Here is a 22,018-nt window from a genome sequence, read left to right as displayed (position 1 = left end):
CAAAAGATTGTTTTTCTTTTAAATCTTTATTTGAGAGACAGAGAAAGTACGAGCAAGGGAGAGTCCCAAGCAGGCCCTGCACAGTGCAAAGCCTGATGTGGGGCTCGATCTCATGAATCATGAGATCGTGACCTGAGCCAAAATCAAGAGTCAGATGCTCAACCGATTGAGTCACCCACGCCCCCCACAAAAGATTGTTTTTTAGGATAGAAAGCCTCGAATATAAGGATTTCTTTGGTGAGATATGTTTATATAATATTGCCATAAGTTTCGCAGTAACTGTTGTTAAGTTATGTGCCAGGTCAAGTTAACATAACTTTTTTGCCATAAATCTATTACCTCCATTTTACAGAAAAATAAACTGAAGTTCAGAAAGATTATACACCCTATACACTACAAGTGTACAGACTGATATATCAGAGGCTAGGTATGTATTTTGCAAGAATCTCTATAATCATGCTACAGCACTGACATTAGGGAATCATTTTAAATACTAAGCTCACTTCCAAGTTTGGATTAAGCATTCTTTGCCCACGTAAACTCGCTGTTTCAAGATCTAGGAGTACACTGTATTCAAGATGTGATTTTGTCTCTGCACACTCTCTCAGAACTACCCTAGATTTTAGTTTCTCAAATCCCCTATCTTAGAACCCTATTTAAAAAACAACAACAAGGGGCACCTGGGGGGCCAGTCAGTTGGGTGTCCAATTTCGGCTCAGGTCATGATTTCATGGTTTGTGGGTTCGAGCCCCGTGTCAGGCTCTGCGCTGACAGCTCGTAGCTTGGATCCCGCTTTGGATTCTGTCTTTCTCTCTCTCTCTCTCTGCTCCTCCCCCGCTCACGCTATGCGTCTCTCAAAAATAAGTAAATGTTAAAAAATATGAAGAAAATAAAAGAAAAACAACAAAAACCCCAGCCATGTTAGGTGTTGGGGACTCTGCCATCTGCCCGCAGCTCCCCCATTCCACATCTGATGGCTGTGACTCCCTTGCCTTCTGTACGTCTCCATAGTTGACTTCCAGATCACTGTGATTTTCCTGGATCAGCCCTTCTGCCAGGAAAGCTCCTTAGGTCTCAAAGCTCCTTGGAGAACGGAAGCCCTCTCAAAACCTAGACGGACATCCAGCCGCAAAGGGAGATACAACAGTCCCCAGCCAGGGGCTGCCTGACTGGCTCAGTTGGTTAAGTGTCCGAGTCTTGGTTTTGACTCTGGGCATGACCCCATGGTTCGTGAGATCGAGTCCCGTGTCGGGCTCTGCACTGACAGCACAGAGCCTGCTAGGGATTCTGGCTTCTTCTATTCTCTCTCTCTCTCAAAAATAAGTAAACATTAAATAACAAACATTAAAAAAAAAAAGAGTCCCTGGCCAGGGGGCTGCAGGTCACCAAGGTGAAGTGATGGGCGGCAGGGGCCAGGATCTCCCCCTGCAGTCCTGAGAAGCTCTACTGGGGGCCCTGCCTGCTTCACATGCTTCTGCATTCACCACAGCTCTGGCTCACAGAGAAGCTTCTTCCAGATTCCTACCGTGGCACCATTCCACCATCTCACTGTCCCAGGCTCCCTCCCTCCTCCTGCCACTGGTGCTGGACGCTGGGGGTGCAGACGGGGGGGGGGGGGGAACGGCCCCCAGACACAAGTGAAAAGACACTTAATTGGATCTCTCCGCTTCGCCACCGACCAGCTTTTTGACCAATGGTAGAAAAAGAGAAGAAAAAACATTCACGGACAACGACTCTTGCCCCGACTTCCTAAGGCCCACCGTATTAATTTGCGTATTAACATGGACAGACATGTCCATACAACATGTCCGTATTAACATGGACAGACCTCTGGTATCAGGAAAGAGGCAGAAAAACCGGAGTCTGGGGCCCCTCCCGATGCCGAGGGGTGGGGGGCTGTGAGACTCTGAGAAAGCTACGTGGTATCGCTGGGTCTCAGTTTCCTCCCCTACAAACGACGGCATTTGAGTAGATGATGGCCAAGATCACATTTAAAAATGTCTAGGTCAGGGGCGCCTGGGTGGCGCAGTCGGTTAAGCGTCCGACTTCAGCCAGGTCACGATCTCGCGCTCCGTGAGTTCGAGCCCCGCGTCAGGCTCTGGGCTGATGGCTCGGAGCCTGGAGCCTGTTTCCGATTCTGTGTCTCCCTCTCTCTCTGCCCCTCCCCCGTTCATGCTCTGTCTCTCTCTGTCCCAAAAATAAATAAAAAACGTTGAAAAAAAAAAAATTAAAAAAAAAAAAAAAAATGTCTAGGTCAAACCGAATTTATTTTCCCGTATATATGGTCACCAAGCAGAAGTCACTTGCTCTGGAAATTTTAACCTAATTTATTCCAACATTATCTCTCTGGGTTTTGTTTTGTTTTCAGGTACAGCCGCTTCATTAAACAATAGAGCACAAAGGCAGCGCATTTCGTCTACTTCAGATGACAAGTCTTTCAAGTTAAGACCGAACTGAGAAGGAGAACAGGGAAGTCATTTCTCACGAGGGAAACCAGAGGAAGCAACCTTGGCTTCGCGCATGTGCAATTTCCGGAAGTGCCAGCGGGGGAGCGGCCACGGGCTGTTTGTTTCTGCCTTTTCTCTTGAACTCCGAGAGAGCATTGTTACAATGGTTTTGATGTCGCCTAAGGTCAAAAGGACCGGGGTCAAAGCTGCCCGCTGATGAACCCCTCGTTCAGGATTCTTCCCACCGCAGCTCACCACCAGACTGTGACCCCTTTCTGGACCGTCAGAGGATGAGACTGTGCTTAGCCAGTTTCTTTTCAACCTCTGGACTTGACCCCCAACCAACGAGTCTTCTAACGGCACCACCCAAAATGGATCCCTGATGGCCCCGGCTGGTAAGTGACCTGCTGGGACAGCACAAGTGAAAGCACCTGACCCATAGCCCATTGCTCAATGGAGGGGTGTTTCCTTCGCCCTTTCCTAGTAACGGAGGAAACCGTGGTGGATTCTGCTGCCAGACCCCTGACTCCGCACTGACGAATGACCTTCACTACCAACTAAAGGAACAAGAACCAAGTAAATGTCTGCTGCGCTCAGCACTCAATTCGGTACTGGCTGAACGACTGAGCAGATGCTACTGGAAAAATGAAGGCCATCCTGACACTAAGATTCTATGAGCCTATGGAGGCATCACGCCTGCTGTGGGGCGTTCCCCTCTTTAGGCCCTGCAGCAGCCAAATTTCAGGACGCACAAAAGCAAGCAGTTGTCTGTCTAGAAATTTCTGTATTGTTCTCTCTTCCTTGTTCCTTGGGTCTCTGTGCAAAAGGCCTGACTGATTCTCAACCTTGTCTCTGTCTTCTGAGCCACACCTCTACTCTCCGCTCTTTTAGGCCACTCTGATGGGTCCTGTCCCTGGGCACCAGCATTTCACCTCCCTCCCAGAACCAGTATCTGATAGGCCTTGGCCTTAGGCTGTTACTGGAAGGTTGATTAGAAACAGCTTGGCTTGTGAGACGGACATACCAGATACAGGACATGACCTGGGGAAAACTTCTCCAGTCTGGCCGGGTCAAAGGATAGCCTTTCCCAAGAGGGGTTCATGTCTCACTGTGAAGTGAGGTGAGCGAAAGCAGATCCAGTCTCTATCACCGACCGCCACAACCCAAACGTGCAGGTGGTTCTGGTGCCCCGGGGCCACAGCTCGTCATCCTTCCAGGCTTCCGTGGCAAAGGGGTGTTATTTTCCTGGGAGGGAAACCACCTGCCCTCAGCCAGCCCTCCAACAGGAGCATTATTGGAAATACCTGTGTCTCTATCCCATGATTTAATTTGTTTGGAATTTAACCACCTGGCAAGGGGGAAAAACCCCAAACGGTATGGAAATTTTCTTTCAAAGATTCCAAAAGGAACAAGGAAATACAAATCATTCTTCTTACCCTCCGTCTGTGAGTAGAACACAGCACCCGGGCAGGGCTCTAGCGGCCTCCTAGTCATTTCTCCCTTTCCCGTTTCTCCCCCAACCCCTGCTTTTTTTTTTTTTTTTCCCAATTATTTGCTGTTATAATGGTCTCTGCCACGATTTGACCACACCGAGGTCCACTTCCTCACCTGCCCTCGGGTTCCCTGACTGGGCTGTCATGATAAAGAATGGACGAGGGTAAGGCGTTCCTCTGTCTTCACATTCCTAATCATCTTCTGGAATTCTGTGCTTGGTTATGGAAACTGTATCGTGACCCCAAACCGAAACAGTACATCTAAGTTCTCAACCACAGTATCCACAGATGTCAAGAGGAGACGGAAGCTGATTTCTGTCGCCGAGGACAGAAGCCCGAGAGAACTCGCAAGTGGCATTTTGGCAACAGGTGAGCAAACCGATGCCCTACAGAAATTTCCCGGGGCCAGGCACTCTCCTGGTATGTTTACTCCACAAGCCAAGCTCTTTCTAAGTTCATCAACTCCCGACATAGCCTTCTAAAGCCAAGCATCAGATAAGCCATAGATTCCTTTAGGCCAGGGTTTCTCAACCTTGGCACCACGGACATTTGAGACTGGATAACCCTTTGTTGTGTATGTGGAGGGCTGTCCTGTGCATTGGCCTCTACTCCCTAGATGCCAGTAAGCATCACTTCCTCCAAACTGACAGTCAAGAATGTGTCCACATGTTGCCAAACGCCCCCCCCCGCCCCGAGGGAAGGGGCGGGGCAAAGAGCCCCAGTTGAAAACCACAGCTTCATCTAAGTACAAAACCCTCACACTATCCACCAGCATAAATCACCCTTTTATTTGCGGTGAATACACGTCACTTTATGTTGTCTGTGTATGTCATTCACGACAATGGAATGCCTTCTATTTATCAAGAACGGGGTCTTCAAACTTCACAGTTGTTTAAAAAAATTTTTTTAAATGTTTATTTTTGAGAGAGACAGAGACAGAGCGTGGGGGGGCGGGGGGAGCAAGGGCAGAGAGAGAGGGAGACACAGAATCTGAAACAGGCTCCAGGCTCTGAGCGGTCAGGGCAGAGCCTGACGTGGGGCTCGAACTCACAGAGTGCGAGATCATGACCTGAGCTGAAGTCAGATGCCCAACTGACTGAGCCACCCAAGCGCCCCAAAACTTCACAGTTGTTTTAACTCATATTTTGCTTCATCAATCCAAGTGCAAAATGCTAGCAATGAAATGATTAAAAAAGGAAAAAACAAGGGACGCCTGGGTGGCTCTGCCGGTTGAGCGTCCAACGTCAGCTCAAGTCACGATCTCACGGTTTGTGGGTTTGAGCTCCGCATCGGGCTCTGTGCTGACAGCTCAGAGCCTATATAGCCTGCTACAGGTTCTCTCTCTCTCTCAAAAATAAATAAATAAACATTAAAAAAATGAAAAAAAACAACGATGGAGAAGCAGGACAGGAAAGTACTCTGTTCGCCTTTGTCCTGATCCTGGTCCTTAAAAATGCGGCTGGCATCATGTGTGTACAAATAAGCCTGCCCACCCTCTCTGCCTTCCACATATGCATGCACACGTACACACAAACGCAGGGGCTACTGTGCATACAGCAGGCAACACTCTAGTTCTCAAGCGCAAACTGCATAGGGAATGTTTCGGCCATGTGCGCGTGAGAAACGCCCAAGGGGAGATCGACACGAAGGGCATCTCTGGGGCTCATGGCTTGGCCTGGTCACCCCACGAATTTGTCAAGGGTGCTGCAAAAGAGTACAGCACACTGAGAAGGGTCCAGATACTGGCCGCCAGGGCTCCAACTCTGCGTGTTGCACGCAGCACGCTCTTGGCCACCGACTGGAGTATTTGGGCATCTATCTTCTTCTATGTTAATGAACAGTTTTTTTCAGACGCACTTCCAACTCTACCAGTCTAAGTTTCTAAGAATATAATGCAGACAAATGTCACTTCCACCCACCCCACAATCCTTCTCTGTTCTAAATTAATCATTTCTGCTATTTCCACCTTGAGTGATGGTGACTATACCCGTTTCATCAGCAACGGCAAACGCGCACACGGTATCCACTCTGCTTTCAAGAAAAAGGATTAATCCTGTCATCAGACGTGATGATCTTATTCCTATTTTATGCCCAACGTTAAATCTCTGAGGACAGCTAATGTTCCCTTTTCAAAGAGATATTAAAAAGATCCATTCAAGTCTATCCAAACTGGATGCTGGAAAATACCAGTCCCATGGTACATGTGAAGTCACCAACATATTTCTAGCCCTGGGTCCCAATCCAGAGATCACTTGACTCTATATCCCATGTAGAGATTTTCCATCCATCATTTCCTCCTTCCAGACATGCTTCATAAACGGGACCTGCTTCTGTAAACACCGAAGAAATAACATGCACGTGGTACTGTGGAAGATGCAAAATAATACAGGAAATGCAGAAGACTATCTCTAGCAGTGAGCTCAAAATCTGATTTTAAAAACTGTGTTCAAAGACCGACTGCTTCATGTTACGGTAGGAACGTCAGCCATTCTTGCTTTTCCATCACATGGTAGCATCGGAAGCCCTGTTTCATGCTTACACCTGGTAAAACGATCTCTTACCTATGTAACTTTATTACTGGGAGATTTAGGTCCTGGAGGTGTGTTTCTTACTCTGGTTAAATAGAAGTGTGAGGGGAAAGAGAGGGGCGGAAGGAAATACAGATGGGAGACAGTCTCCATGCCTCAGGGGCTCAAGCAGTGTCTGTTGAGAGTCTCGGACAGACTTAAAGAAGGTGATAAAGGGATGACAAAGGGCCCTATGTACTCAGAGGAGGACACTGTTACATTGTGGTAGACAGAACAAAGGTCTCCAAATAGGTTCAGGTCCTAATCCCTATGAACCTATGAAGCCTGAGTATGTTTCCTTAGAAGGCAAATGAAACCCTGGAGGATAAAGCAGGAAAAAACCTCTCTGACCTCAGCCGCAGCAATTTCTTACTTGACACATCTCCAAAGGCAAGGGAATTAAAAGCAAAAATGAACTACTGGGACCTCATGAAGATAAAAAGCTTCTGCACTGCAGAGGAAACTATCAACAAAACTGAAAGGCAACCGACGGAATGGGAAAAGATATTTGCAAATGACCTATCAGACAAAGGGCTCGTATCCAAAATCTATAAAGACCTCACCAAACTCCACACCCGAAAAACAAATAATCCAGTGAAGAAATGGGCAGAAAACACAAATAGACACTTCTCTAAAGAAGACATCCAGATGGCCAACAGGCACATGAAAAGATGCTCAACGTCACTCCTCATCAGGGAAATACACATCAAAACCACACTGAGATATCACCTCACGCCAGTCAGAGTGGCTAAAATGAACACATCAGGAGACTGTAGATGCTGGAGAGGATGTGGAGAAACGGGAACCCTCTTGCACTGTTGCTGGGAATGCAAACTGGTGCAGCCGCTCTGGAAAACAGTGTGGAGGTTCCTCAAAAAATTAAAAATAGATCTACCCTAAGACCCAGCAATAGCGATGCTAGGAATTTACCCAAGGGATACAGGAGGGCTGATGCATAGCGCACATGTACCCCGATGTTTATAGCAGCACTTTCAACAACAGCCAAATTATGGAAAGAGCCTAAATGTCCATCAACGGATGAATGGATAAAGAAATTGTGGTTTATATACACAATGGAATACTACCTGGCAATGAGAAAGAACGAAATATGGCCCTTTGTAGCAACGTGGATGGAACTGGAGAGTGTGATGCTAAGTGAAATAAGCCATACAGAGAAAGACAGATGCCATATGTGTTCACTCTTATGTGGATCCTGAGAAACTTACCAGAAGACCATGGGGGAGGGGAAGGAAAAAACAAGTTAGAGAGGGAGGGAGCCAAACCATAAGAGACTCTTAAACTCTGAGAACAAACTGAGGGTTGATGGGGGGTGGGAGGGAGGGGAGGGGGGGTTAGGTATTGAGGAGGGCACCTGTTGGGATGAACACTGGGTGTTGTATGGAAACCAGTTTGACAATAAATTTCATATTAAAAAAAGAAGAAGGCAAATCATTACAAGGTTGCAGGTGCAATGAAGGTTGGTAACCAGCTGAACCTGAGATGGGGGGTGCTGTCCTGGATTACCCCGATGGGCCCACTATAATAACACGGGTCCTGAAAAGTGAAAACACAAGAGGCAAAAGGGAGGGTAAGCGAGTAAAATACAATGTGAAAAGGACTAAGTGGCCCTTGCTGACTTTGAGATTGAAACAAGGGCCACGAGGCAAGGAAACTAAGTGGCACCCAGAAGCTGGAAAAATGCAAGAAAACGGATTCTCCTCTGGAGCTTCTAAAAAGGAATGTGGTCTTTTTGATACCTTTTTGATTTTAGCTATCGATTTTAACCGTTTTGATTTTTGATATTGTGCTCCACGTGTATCTTACAGAACTGTTAAGAGAATAAATTTGTGTTGTTTTAGGCCACCAAGGTTGCGGTATTTTGTTACAGCAGCAAGAGGGAACTCCTAACACATACACATTTTACAACACCCTCGACGCTTTTTGGTCTGATCTGCACAAGGCACCCCAACCTTCTCACCCTTTGCCCCACTAGCCCCAAAGGATGAATCTATTTATACACAAGATGTTCTACTGGGACCTACCCAGAGTGGTTTGGGCTAGGTCACTCTTCTGTTTTTTAGGCAGAAGTCACACTTACCCACCAGCACAATACTCACACACATAGTGCAGTTTAAATACACTGAAGTCAGAACCAGGGGACCGATTGTTGGCTGAATATCTCTTTCTTTAAACCGAAGACTTACAAGTAATAATTTTCAAGGTCCTCTTCACTGATAATTTGCAAAGGGCTGAAATTAAGATCGGTTTGCATGCCTGCGGTCCCAGCGCATGGCACCAAACGGGCCCTAGATGACCATCTGTTGAATGAACAGGGTGATGGCTTTGACATGAGTACACATCTGGCCTTCTGGATGAGAGATGGTCTCTACAGGAGCTTTTTGAACTAGAGGTGACCAAAGTAGCATCCAAAAGGAATTCAGCCCTCTAGCCTTTCTTCTCTTCGCCCCACAAGACCACTTCTACATCTGAGACTCTGATCGTGGCCAGACTCCCCTAGGCTTGAAGAGAAAGTGGGGTGGGGACACAGTCCCGTGCTTTATGCACACTTAACTTTCTATTCCTACAAGATTGAAACCTTTGGCAATTTTGGTAATTTTCCAGTGTATTCATTTTCCCTGGACTCCACATGAAAGAGGAAATCTCCACTTCTGGCCACAGAGGATTCATCTTTTTTAAACCCACAGAATGATCTGAGTTTCTAATCCAAAAGGTGTTTAAGGAAGGGTGGGAAAATACGCAAGATATTATCACCTTTGCACCAAAAGGAAAACCACCTGAGACACTCTTAACACAGATGAGAAATAAAATGTAAACTCCCTTCTTTTGCACTTTTCTGTGGCATCTTGCATACCCTTAATAAAGAAATTGCTGCCGGTAATAATCACAGAATCAAGAAACACACAAACAAAACCCAAAACAAATCTATTTAAAAAACCCAAGAAACATAAATGGCATTTAGCTGTCATCCACACTCCAAATTTTACAAGGGGAGAAACAGAAGCCCAAATATAATAGGAAATTACATTCAAAAGTAAAGTTAAGATGAATAAACGAAGAATTTCAGGCAAAAAAAAATTTCTAATAAGCAAAAGTCTATTTTTTTTCCCTTGCCCCAAACAAAACTTCTCAGGAAGATGGATTTCAGCAACCTGCCTACCCCAGAACAGCCTGTGTGAAGCATTAACTCAGGATAATTTCCACATAGATTGCTCTGGTCTGGGGGAAAGGCCAAAAGGCTTATAAGGAAGAAATTCTAAAAACGGCCTCAAATTATAAGCAAATACTACAGTTATTCCATCTATCCAGACTGATACCAAATCCAAATTGAATAATGTTTTAAGAGAAACAAAGTTTAATATTACTACTTTTAAGTACTCAGAGTATCTTACAAGCTAACTATGCTTTCAATGACTGCCTTTCCATGGTCTGCATAAATCAGTTATGTAAAAAAGTCAATATCCAATTAAGATTTTAAACAATTCTTAGAAAAACCAGAGTAAGAAACTAACTTTCTCAACACGAAAAACAGTTCTTGAGCTAAATGACAACATTATATTATTGGAAGAAGAATGACACTTCCCAAATGTATCTGACCAAGGGATTTTTTTTAACTCATTTTTTAAATTATTTTTTTATTTCAGAGACAGAGCACATGAGCAGGGGAGAGAGGCAGAAGGAGAGGGAGAGAGAGAGAGAGAGAGAGAGAGAGACAGACAGACACACACACACACAGAAGGAGAGAGAGAATCCCAAGCAGGCTCCACACTCACTGTGGAGCCTGACACAGGGCTCGATCCCATGAACCCAGGATCATGACCTGAGCCAAAATCAAAAATCAGACGCTCAACCGAGCCACTAAGGCACCCCCTAAGGGATTTTTATGTAAATAGCTATTAATAATCCATGTGAATAGCGGAATGGACTCTGGGAGACAGTACAATAGCCATTTGGCTTTTAAAATCATGAACAAGACAAGTCCTTTTATCACTAACATTCCTTGATACGATTATGGAAGACCAAGCCAATAATATAAAACAAGAAAGCTAAATTCAAAATAGCGGTTAGAAAGAGAAAAACTATAATTTATAGATGATATGATTGCTACCTATCATACCCAAGAAACAATCATGGACCTAGGAGAATAGTTTCAAAAATGAAACAGTTTTGACAGTTTACAAACCAAACTCACACACATCAAGAACTTACACATTCCCAGCTAGGAAATGTAATGAGAAGAAGAGAATCCCATTTATAACAGGGAAGGGGAAAAAAAACCCCACAAGAGTAAGAATAAAAAGAAAATCCTGGGGCACCTGAGTGGCTCAGTTGGTTAAGCATCCCACTTCGGCTCAGGTCATGATCTCACGGTCTGTGGGTTCAAGCCCCACGTCAGGCTCTGTGCTGACAGCTCAGAGCCTGGAGCCTGCTTCAGATTCTGTGTCTCCCTCTCTCTCTGCCCCTCCCCTGCTTGCATTCTGTCTCTCTTTCAAAAATAAATAATATTTAAAAAAATCCCACATAAATTACTTAGAAATATAGTTAACAAAAAATAGTTACAAGATCTTGGAAGAAAATAATTTACTGAGGAGCATAAAAGACAAACATCTAGACGCTGAACTCTTGGAAGGCAAGACTTAACAGTTAAAGATGCTACTTCTCTCTTTATTCATTAATAAATTTAAACCAATTTCAACAACAATCACAATAGCAATCTTTTTAAAAGCCATAATCTTATAATTCCAAAGCTTAATTAGAGGAATCCATGTAAACACATCATCAGGAAACTTTTGAAAATTAAGAATTCTTTGGGAAGTCTTGTATTATGAATATTATAGTGAAAACAAAGTACTGCCAGCATAAAATTTAAAAATGAGAGTGAAGACAAAAGCCTTTAGGGAAATATTAAAAAATTTGACTTCATAAAATCTTGAGTAAAAAAAAAATAAGCAAAATTAAAAGACTAATTTAGAACCAGAAAAACACTTTCAAGAAAAATGCAAGCCCTTGATACGTAAGTACCTCTCATAAATAAAATGTGTAACTCCCAAAGGATTAAAATTATTCGGAAAAAAAAAAAATAGTCACACTTACCAGTGATAAAAATGAATGAAAATTAAAAGGAAAATTAAGGCATTTTCATCTAGCTTGCTGGCAAAGGTTTTTAAAATGAATAGCACTCAGCGTTAGTGACAACCAGGGAAAATACGTGCTTTCCCAAATCAGCTGGACAGTGTAAATTGAGATCCATTTTTGAAAGGCAATTCAGGAAATAATGCTACAATGTCCAGACACCGTATAACATGATTCTGAGAGGTCACAGGCCAATCCCACGTGTTTAGGGCTACAGCTGTGTACCTAACATGTGTACACGCCCAGGTTTATCTACCGAGTAGGGAGACAGACCTTCTGGGGCTAAAAATGGGGGCCTGCTCTTTCCAGGCTACTGGGTGCCCAATTATCTCCAGTGCAGGTGACCCTGGGACGGGTGAGTTTGGGTCTATAAGCAGGAAGGATGCGGATGATTATACCTGTTTCCTATTCAATAGTAGATTGCCAGTTTAAATTCTTCCTTCATGAGGATGGAAAACTATGGGTGAAGGGCTGTGGCCCACTAACCCAGATTCAGCCACACTCTGCCTTGTGCACCAAGGATTCTGAGGGTCAAGGTGCTTCTCCTCCTCTGTGCAGCTACCTGGCATCTTGAGCAAGACACCCTTTTCCTTGGATCAATCAAGGGCTTTATGTAGCTCCTGCTACTCCTATATAACTTCTTCCCACCCAAGGGTAAATTCCCCTGAAGCAATTCAGGACTTCCACAATCCAGGAAAAAAACAAAAAAACAAAACAAATTAAAAAATTAGCAATATGCATGTCAATCGAAGTATCCAATATGCCTAAAAACACAAACTTGCTTAGAAGTAAATGTACGAATAAAAAGTGTGGAGATCAGCATCCAAGCAGGTCAACTTGGGGGCGCGTGGGTGGCTCAGTCAGTTAAGCGCCCGACTCTTGGTTTTGGCTCTCAGGTCACCATCTCATGGTTTGCGGGTTCAAGTCCTGCAATGGGCTATGTGCTGACAGCATGGAGCCTGCTTAGGATTCTTTCTCTCCCGCTCCCTCTGCCCCTCCTCTCCTCACTCCATCTCTCTCTCTCTCTCGCTCTCTCTCTCTCTCTCTCAAAAAAAAAAAAAATTGCAGATCAACTTGGCATACCTCCAATTCCCAAAGGAAAGGGAAACTTAATGTTTTTATTACAATGAATACTTCCTTGAAAAATAAGATTTTTCTGACCTAACAGAATCTCAGAGACTTTATTTAGCCTTTGATTTTGCTCACAAATGGAACTTCACCGCTTCAAAATCTCTTCTGTGTTTACAATTTTAAAATACTCCTAATTTACAATATCATAGATATATCCAAATTTAACATCCCATTGAACACCAGGGGAGGGAATGGTGGAACAGATTTGTCTCCAAGTTTATAATAAGTTAAAAATTTTAAAAAAAGGGGCGCCTGGGGGGCTCAGTCAGTTAAGCATCCAGGTCGTGATGTCGGCGCAGGTCATGATCTCACGGTTTGTGAGATCGAGCCCTGAGTTGGGCTCTGTGCTGACAGCACAGGGCCTGCGTGGGATTCTGTCTCTCCCCCTTTCCCTGACCTTCTTCCTCTCTCTCTCTCTTTCTCTCTCTCTTTCTCTCTCTCTCTAGAATAAACAAAATGAAAGAAGCCAAAATAAAATAAAATAAAATAAAATAAAATAAAGTATAAAAAAAATCTTGGAGGACGACTGTGCTGTTTGTGCTGCTTGGTTTTTCCGGGCTTTTCTTTAAAACGCACGCAACACGCCCCGTCTACCCCCATCGTCCACATCCTGCTGTCTTCAATGACACACGCTCACCGCATTCTTTTGCACTCTACATCCTTGGAGAGAATAACATTTGGTTCCCCCCAGAATGCCACTGGTCTGGGAAGAGCAGCTAGAACACGTAAAGGCAGAGAAAGACGAAGAGAAGGGACTCTTGAAGCCTAAATCAGTTTCCTAAAACTAAATCAGATCGGGAAGATGGTAAAGCTATAATACAAGAGTTTTCATTTTTATTTAATGAAATGGAAAGCAAAGGAAACATTTTTCCTTTTTGGACATAGGACACCCCCCTTTTTTTAAGGCGACTTCAATGAACCTTTGCCACAGAATCCCGCTGCTCTTTCAAAACAACTGTCACCTCAATATTCCACAGCAGGGACGGCCATCAATACAGAACAGGGTCCCACGCCGTTTGGAATTCCCAATTCGAGCAGTGGCACAGCACAGAGAAGGTGAAGAACAACCTGTTCTTTTGCTCCGTGTTGAGTTCTACCTGGTTGGCCAAGTCCTTGCTCTTGCGGGGCTTAAGCTCCACTGGGGGAGACTAAGGATCCAGCGACAATAGTACCAATTTAATATCTGCACAGCCAACTTCGATCTTCCGAGAGCCTTCTCATCCCTCATCAGATTTACCGGTCACACCACAGCGTGGTTGTTGCTATGCTCTGACACAAAGTGTCCCGCATGAAGCTGAGCTCATAAATGGTAGAGCCGGCCTGGCCCCCCGGCCAGACTCCCTCTCAGCCCAGGGGTGGTGAGGGATAAAGGAAGAGCATGGCAGCCAGGACTCCCATCACCCCCTGCCTTGGGTCCTGACTGCAGCTTCAACATCTATACACCGCCACTATTTTGTGAGGGTCGTAGCGGCTTCTGGAGAGTGCCAGGCTATTACTCCCTTTCGTTCCCTTTGAAACGGCGGCTCTAAAACATCACGGGGTCCTGTGTCTTCCACGTTACAAAGAAAAGGATGTTCACTATGGCTGCCATGCTGGAGAAATGGACGGCCAACCACCGTCAAATCCTGCTTCTCCCTGGCAGTCACCAGCATCTACCTAGGGGCAGCCTCTAAGTGGGGCAACATCTAGAAAGAAAAGAACCTTTCAACGATGGAGTTAAGAGACTGCCTTTTAAAATTTCATTGCTGAAGTTCTTCCATGAGTGGCTGATCATAAGCAGTCTACAGATTATAGACAAGGGGACTTACGGACGCCAAAAACTTAACAGCCAAGTTTCAAAGAGCCATGCACTTGACACAGATAATCACTATCATCTCTGAAACACAAAAAGCCCAGAGAACTGAACTGAGCTCTTTCAAAGTATTCTTTCTCCCATCCGAATAACCAAAGTATAAATTCCACCCCTTTCTGCACACAACCACCCCCCCCCACCACCTTTACCTTTCTACCCTCCAACAAATCTCACCTCTAACTGCAGATCCGGAACTGTAGGCTCAAGAACATATCTCTCTGCAAAGTCTATGACAATTTTAGAATTAAGAAAAAAAAAGTGATACATCTCTTGAATGTTGTGGGCCAGGCACTGTATGGGACCCTACGGACGTCAAGATGATTGGGCCAGGCCTCTGCTCTCTAGCTGCTCAAGGTGAGCATTTGGCAGGCTATCACTGCAAACAATTATTACAAAACAAAAGTCATCCGTGATACAACAGAGGTTAAGGGCAGGGTGCTGAGGGAGGCCTGGGAAGGAGTAATGAACAGTCAGCGCCTAGAAGCATGGGGAAGGGCAATGGTCGAACTGCTTCTGGAATGAAGGTGTTCTAGAATGATCAGCACGGATAGAAGGGAGCCGGGATCCACATACTCAGCGTGGCTGGAGTTAGGCGTGAACTGAACAGCAGGAGATGGGACAAGACAAGCCCACTGGGGACAGACTGTAAAGGACTCGTATGTCGTGCTTCGGAGTGTAGATTTTCTCTGTATGTTACGGAAGGCCCACGGGAGACTGTAAGGGAATGAGTTGGCCAGCTGTGTTTATTTTGGGAATATAGCTCCATGAAGGAGGGCCTTAAGAGGTAGTATTCCAAATGTGAATGCTTGCCAGTCCTGGGGCCTCTCCTCCATCTATCTCACCAATTCCTATGGATCCATGGCTCAACAACGAGAAGCGGAACCTCGGACCTCTCCCCTGAGCTCCAAATCCACATTTCGGAGGGTCCACCAAATTCCCCCCTTCACTGGCTCAAAATATCTCCAAACTAACATGTCCCAACTGGGAGACTGGATCTTCCTTCCCAAGCCTTTCCTCATACCACTCCCCTCCGACTTGATCAATGACCACGACATCCACCCAGGTGCTTGAGTTAGAACCCGGGGTTCACCAAACATTCCTATCATGCCCTCGCACCCCCCCCCCCCCACATAGGCAACCATGGCCGGTCTGGCCTGGGGTACATCTTTACTTAGGCCACCACCTATCTCTTTAATTTAGGATTTCTCAATTTAGCACTCGGCACTCGGGGCCAGACGGACCTGGGGACTATTCTGTGCATCACTGAATGTGTAACTGCGACCCTGGACTCTAATCCACTGCATGCTGGTAGCACCCCTCTCGCGTCCCCAGCTGTGACAGCAAGGTCGTATGTCCCCTGGGACATAATAGGGGCCTCAAGTTCAGAGCCACTGCTCTCATCCCATCTTGCCTCTGCTTCCTTGCTCAGTACGCTCCATCACAACAGCCTCTCCTTCGGTTTCTGGAATCCGTGAAGCTCCTTCCTGCTTCTAGGACTTGGCAAATGCTGTTCTCTCTGTCAAGAACATTCTTGCTTCCATTCTTCTGTTGGCTGGCTCCTTCTCACACTTGTGATCCCAGCCCCCAGCTCACCTCCCCTAAATACTTTATCTAAAAAGTAGCACCCCTGCCCTTGGTGATTTTCTTCATAGCATTTTTTAAAATTGAAGTACAATTGACATATAACCTTGCATTAGTTTTAGAGGTACAACATAATGATTTGATATTTGTACATATTGCAAAGTGACCACAATATGTCTAGTTACCACCCGTCACCATACAGAGCTAGGAAACTTTTCTCCTGATGCAGACTTTCAGGATCTACCGTTAGCGACTTCCAAATATACAATACGATATTATAGTCAACACAGTAATCTATATGTTATACATGCAATACAATAATATAGTCCTAATCACCGTTCCATACATTACATCGCTGAGATTTATTTTATAACTGCAAGTTTGTACTTCTGGATACTGATCACCCATCGTGGCCACCTCCTACGCCTCCCCCCTCCGGCCAATCTACTCTCTGTATCTATGAGTTGTTTTATTTGTTCGTTTTTAGAGGATTCCATGTGTGAGTGAAATCTTACACTACTTGTTTTTCTCTGACTTATTTAACTTAGTATGATGCCCTCAAGGTCCATCCATGTTGTCACAAATGGCAAGATTTCATTCTTTTTTTATGGATGAGAATTTCAGTGTGTGTGTGTGTGTTTGTGTATCACACCTATCCATTTATCTACCAACGGACATTTAAGTTGTTTCCATATCGTGGCGATTGTAAATACTGCTGCAAGGAACATGGGGGTACATTTATCTTTACGAATACGTGTTTTTGTTTTCTTCAAATAGCCGCAAGTTAGATCATAACGGCAGTTCTATTTTTCCATTTTTGAAGAACCTCCATATAGTCTGCCACAGTGGCTGCACCAATGTACATTCCCACCAACAGTGCGTGAGTAATGCCTTTTAACAACTCCTGTTATTTCCTCTCTTTTTAACAACAGCCATTCTGACAGATGCGAGTTGTGGATTTGATTTGCATTTTCCAGACGACTACTGGTGCTAATAAGCATCTTTTCATGTGTTTGGCCATCTTAGGTCTTCTCTCGGAAAATGTCTATTCAGATCTTCTGCCTGTTTGGCAATCACATCGTTTGGTTTTTTTGTTACTGAGTTGTTTGGGTTCTTTATGTATTTTGAATATTAAACCCTTTATTGGATATTATCATTGGCAAATATCTTCTCCCAGGCAGTAGATAGCCTTTTCGGGTTGCGGGTGGTCTCCTTCATCGTGCAGAAGCTTTCTAGTTTGATGCAGCTCCATTTGTGTATTTTTGCTTCTGTTGCCCTTGCCTTTGGAGTTAGGTTCAAAAAAGCATCACCGAGACCAACGTCAAAAAGCTTACCGATGTTCTCTTCTAGGAGTTTTATGGCTTGAGGTCTTACGTTCAAGTTTTAAATTCATTTCAATGTTTATTTTTGATAGAGACAGAGATGGAGGGGTAGACAGCGAGGGAGACCCAGAATCTGAAGCAGGCTCCAGGCTGTGAGCTGTCAGCACAGAGCCCGAGGCGGGGCTCAAACCCACGGACAGCGAGATCATGACCTGAGCCAAAGTCAGATGCTTAACCGCCTGGGCCACCCAGGCACCCTGAAATTCATTTTAATTTTTGCGTATGGTGTAAGAAAGGCGTCCAGTTTCATTCTTTGGCACCCAAGTGTCCAAGTTTCCTGGCACCGGTGACTGAAGAGGCTACCCTCTCCCCACTGTATATTCTTGCCTCCTTTGTCACAAATTAATTTACCATATACGTGTGGGTTTATTTCGGAGCACTTTAAAAGTTAGTAATTGCTTTATTCTGTTTACTTCTTCCGGTTTGTCTCTACCATGAGAATCAAAGCATTATTAGCGAAGGGAAGAGCTCCGTCTAGGCTTCTGTCCTACCCCCAAGGCCTAGCACAGTGCCAAGCAAAATAAATATTTGTCAACTGAATACATGAATGAATGCTTGGACGTACAAGCAAATGTGTGTCTTATATTCCAGGCACCGACCATGTCCTTAAAAAAATGACAAAGTCACAGTATGAAAAAGTAGCCCAGGAGAATTAGAATGTCACCTGGACAGCCCGTATGTCGGCCGTGTGCTCAAAAACGAAACGCTCCCTGATCCATCATGCAGAGTGGGCAGCAGCAGATTTGGCTGAAGAAAAAGCACTCCCGTAAAAGTAAGAGTGGGTGATCTTCACTGAGGAAAAAAAAACCCCACAGTTAGATTCTATGAAGAGTTCAACATTTTCCTTGTAACTCAATCCAACTTGTGTCTCTGGATGTCAGGATGTACACACAAACCGGGGCGTTAGGCAAAAAAGATAAAGACACAGCAGGAATCTTAAATTTACATCCCCAGAGACCACAACCGTCGTCTTCTTGTTCTCTCCTTAAGGATGCGCTGAATGTCTCAGGGAAGGCTTCTGTGCTGAGAGCTGGAATGCCTCATCTTCCTCCTGTGTTACGATAAAAGCTACAGACACAGGATCCGCAGACAGCGAACTTGCCAGAAAACACAGGTGTACCATCTGGGGAAATGTGACTCTCACGCAGGAAAATAACTTTCAAAGTATTCACCTTCCAACCCAATGCTTTATCAGATCTTTTTTGCTATTGAGCAAGTCGTTAGTGAGTTATTACCCCTCCTGTGACTTTCTATGGCACAGCTAGGTTTGAAACGTGTTCCTCTCCTAATATGACAGGTCAAAATATATCACCCCCTCCAGGTGGATCTCATACTTCACTGTCAATTTTTAGTTCGGTGCTCAAGAATGATTTTTGAAATTAGCACTTTGTCATTTTATTTCCAGTGTTTCACCCAGTACCCGGAGATGAGATTGTTTTTCATTTCAAAATGAATATGTACCTTCTAGAAAAAGTTATTTTGCGGCTACAGCTCAGATTCTGTATTCAGAGGAGAAACATACAAGCACAGCTGGCTTTGGAACCACTGAATCGGGGAAAACACTTTTCAGAATGATTCGCTACTATTGTGCTCCCAATCCAAAGGGGGCTAGTTTTACCTGTACCCCCTGGCTTCTATTCTTCTAGCGGAGAAATGAGAACTTTCCATTTAATGTCATAGGAACCATAAGGTTCAGAAAATATTGCAGTGGTTTGGGTCTGACACACCCGAGAGAGAGACAGTTGGGGTTAAAATCCCAGCCTCATTCTGCCACTTATGTGGGTGCCTTGGGGTGGGCAACTTAACTTCAGTTTTTCATCCATAGGGTAGCAAAATGGTTGTGATGAGATTACATGAGTTAATAATTCTGAAGTGCTTAGACAGATGTGTGGCATATGCTAAACACTGGATAAATGTTGCTCTTATTATTGACATAGCTTTTTAAAAGTTAATTTATTTTGAGAGAGGCATAGAGAGAGGGAAAATAGCAAGCAGGTTCTGCCCTATCAGCACACAGCCCAACACGAGGCTCAATGTGAGGAATCGTGAGATCATGACCTGAGCCGAAATCAAGAGTTGGACGTTTAACCAGGCCCCCCCCCCATTATTAACACAGCTTTTAAAATTGCTTCTAATTAATAATAACATGCTTTAATTTACCACAGTAATAGGTTTCTGGTTAAATAAACTGAATCGAATTTGATAAGTAAGATTCTTCCAGCAACCAATGATTCTAACTCCCTAAGACAGCAAAACTATGAATAAGCACATGGCATTTATCCTGTTAGTATCTGTAAGTAGAGAGAAGACTAGAACCTCTCCTATGTTACTGGCCTTCTTTTCTGGATTTCCAGAACAAAGAATTCTGGAATTTTTCATTTCTCTGTGCTTAAACAACTTTATTATTATTTTTTTAATATTTATTTTTGAGAGAGAGACAGACAGACAGAGGGCGAGCACGAGAGGGGCAGAGAGAAAGGGAGCCAAAGAATCTGAAGCAGACTCCAGGCTCTGAGCTGTCAGCACAGAGCCCGACGCAGGGTCAGAACTCATGAACTGTGAGATCACGACCTGACCCAAAGACGAATGTTTAACTGACTGAGCCACCCAGGCGCCGCCTTAAGCAACTTCTAAGAGACACCTTTAAAAATCACCGTGAACTATCTATCCAGGCAAGGGAAATGGGGTGGTAGTGCTAAGAGTGGACAAGCCAGGGATGCCTGTGTCCCTTAATCTCAGGGTTGTAAAGTCAAGCCCCACGTGGGTGTAAAGATTACTTAAAATCTTTGGGAAAAAAAAATGGACAAGCCATAGGCCTTGGGACAAGAGGCATGCTGGCCAGATCAGAACCCTGCTGGCCAACCTGTGCAGGGAGGCATGTAGATCACCGGAGTATATTATAAAGCCATTTAATTTGAAAGCAAAAGCTAAATTGTGCTTGGAGAGCAGGGGCTCCTTTTCAGATGGCCCAGCAGGCCGCAGAAGCACTGAAAACCCCAGCCTCCCCACCTGCCATAAACACCACACTCAACAATGGAGTGGTTCCTGTCGCCCCCGAAGAAAGCTGTATGGCACGTTTTAGGGTGTTTTGGAGACACCAAGACAACGTTTACTGGCATCAGGGACCAAAACAAGATGGAAATTCCATAGTTAATCAGAACGCAGAAGTGTAGCAAACCTGGATGGCTTACCACTTGGACGCTCTTTCCAATGCCAAGGCCAAAGGAGGTCACTTAGAAATGAACAGTCCAAGGAAACACCGTGATCGGAGGGTTGGCTTCTCCGCCTGTTGGAAGCCACCTATTGACTTTGCTGAATCACCTGCCATGTCTTGCCCGGAAGTCATAAAGGCAGATTGGTCATCACGTGCTTTAGGACTTAGTTTGGAAAAACACGGAAGCACAGGTGATACTATCCGGAAGCAGAAGGTTTGGAGGGAGGATCTGCCCAGCAGGGTGGATGGTAATGGTCTATGCTTCTACACGCTTCTAAATCTAATGGGATAACCGAAAAATTTCCCTTCTCTGAATGACGTAGCTCATCTGCTCGCTGCTCAATTAAAAGAAAAAGGGCAGGGGCGCCTGGGTGGCTCAGTTGGTTTCCGCTCAGGTCATGATCTCATAGTTTGTGAGATCGAGCCCTGAGTTGGGCTCTGTGCTGTGAGCAGAGCCTGCTTGGGATTCTGTGTTTCCCTCTCTCTCTCTCTGCCCATCCCCCGCTGGCTCGCTCACTCACACACACTCTCTCTCAACATAAGTACACTTTAAAAGTATATTAAAAGAAATAAAAATAAACAAATGATAAAAACCCATAATGGCAGCCCCCCATCAGGAGCACGTCTTTCTCTTATTCTGAAGCCACGGCTACATGGAAGGCCACGAGGTCCTGCTCCGGGCCTCACTGTGTGCTTCCCCCATGCCCAGGCCAGACTGGAGCCAGCAGCAGGATGCTAAGTGACCAGTCGCCAGGGCCAGCACTGCGGGAGGCAGCCACGCACGACAGAACGCATCTGACTGGAAATCAGAGGCCGAGAGATGTTGCTTTTGCTAATAAAGGCAGTGATGTCACTCACTGGTATTCCCAGGCTGTGTTTGATGCTCACCCCACAATGAGGCTGTCAGGGTAGGTACTGGTGACATTTCCTCAAGGAGCAAAATTAAGATTCACATCAATTAGGGAAAATGCCTCAGGTTGCACAACTATTTTCCAGAAGAGTGAGACGCCTATCCACCCTCTTTCAAAAGGAGAGTTTGGTTTGGGCCAAGTTTCTCAGCCTCGCTGCTACGAACACTGCAATAATTCTGTGTTGTGGGCACTGTCCTGTGCATTACGGGACACGGCATCGCCAGGCTCTACCTCCTAGATGCCAGGAGCACCAGCCCTCCACTTGTGACGATCAAAAATGTCTCACGAC

General features: G+C 44.9%; 1 protein-coding gene and 1 long non-coding RNA gene across 8 annotated transcripts in view; one reads left to right on the top strand and one right to left on the bottom strand.

The window, feature by feature from the left end:
* Positions 1–22,018, bottom strand: part of PIP5K1B (phosphatidylinositol-4-phosphate 5-kinase type 1 beta) — a 310,428-nt gene that overhangs the window by 158,642 nt on the left and 129,768 nt on the right. Inside the window, exon 1 of one of the 6 annotated variants that reach the window (XM_042964803.1) lies at positions 14,816–14,954. The exons of the other annotated variants lie outside the window; for them this stretch is intronic. Within the exon in view, the coding sequence (XP_042820737.1) occupies positions 14,816–14,908 (93 nt within the window). The 5' untranslated portion in view covers positions 14,909–14,954. Of the gene's footprint in view, positions 1–14,815; positions 14,955–22,018 lie in introns of those variants that run through there. 6 annotated transcript variants of the gene reach the window in all.
* LOC122233177 lies at positions 14,798–19,600 on the top strand. Of its 2 annotated transcripts, XR_006210673.1 has the most exons (4): positions 14,798–15,704; positions 17,000–17,102; positions 18,196–18,376; positions 18,595–19,600. It is a non-coding gene; the product is annotated as an uncharacterized LOC122233177 (long non-coding RNA). The 2 variants fall into 2 exon arrangements; XR_006210672.1 differs by having other exon boundaries at positions 14,799–15,704; positions 18,196–19,600.

Source organism: Panthera tigris, chromosome D4 (genome assembly GCF_018350195.1).
Source record: "Panthera tigris isolate Pti1 chromosome D4, P.tigris_Pti1_mat1.1, whole genome shotgun sequence".
Taxonomy (NCBI): domain Eukaryota; kingdom Metazoa; phylum Chordata; class Mammalia; order Carnivora; family Felidae; genus Panthera; species Panthera tigris.
This window is presented reverse-complemented; position numbering and strand designations above follow the sequence as displayed.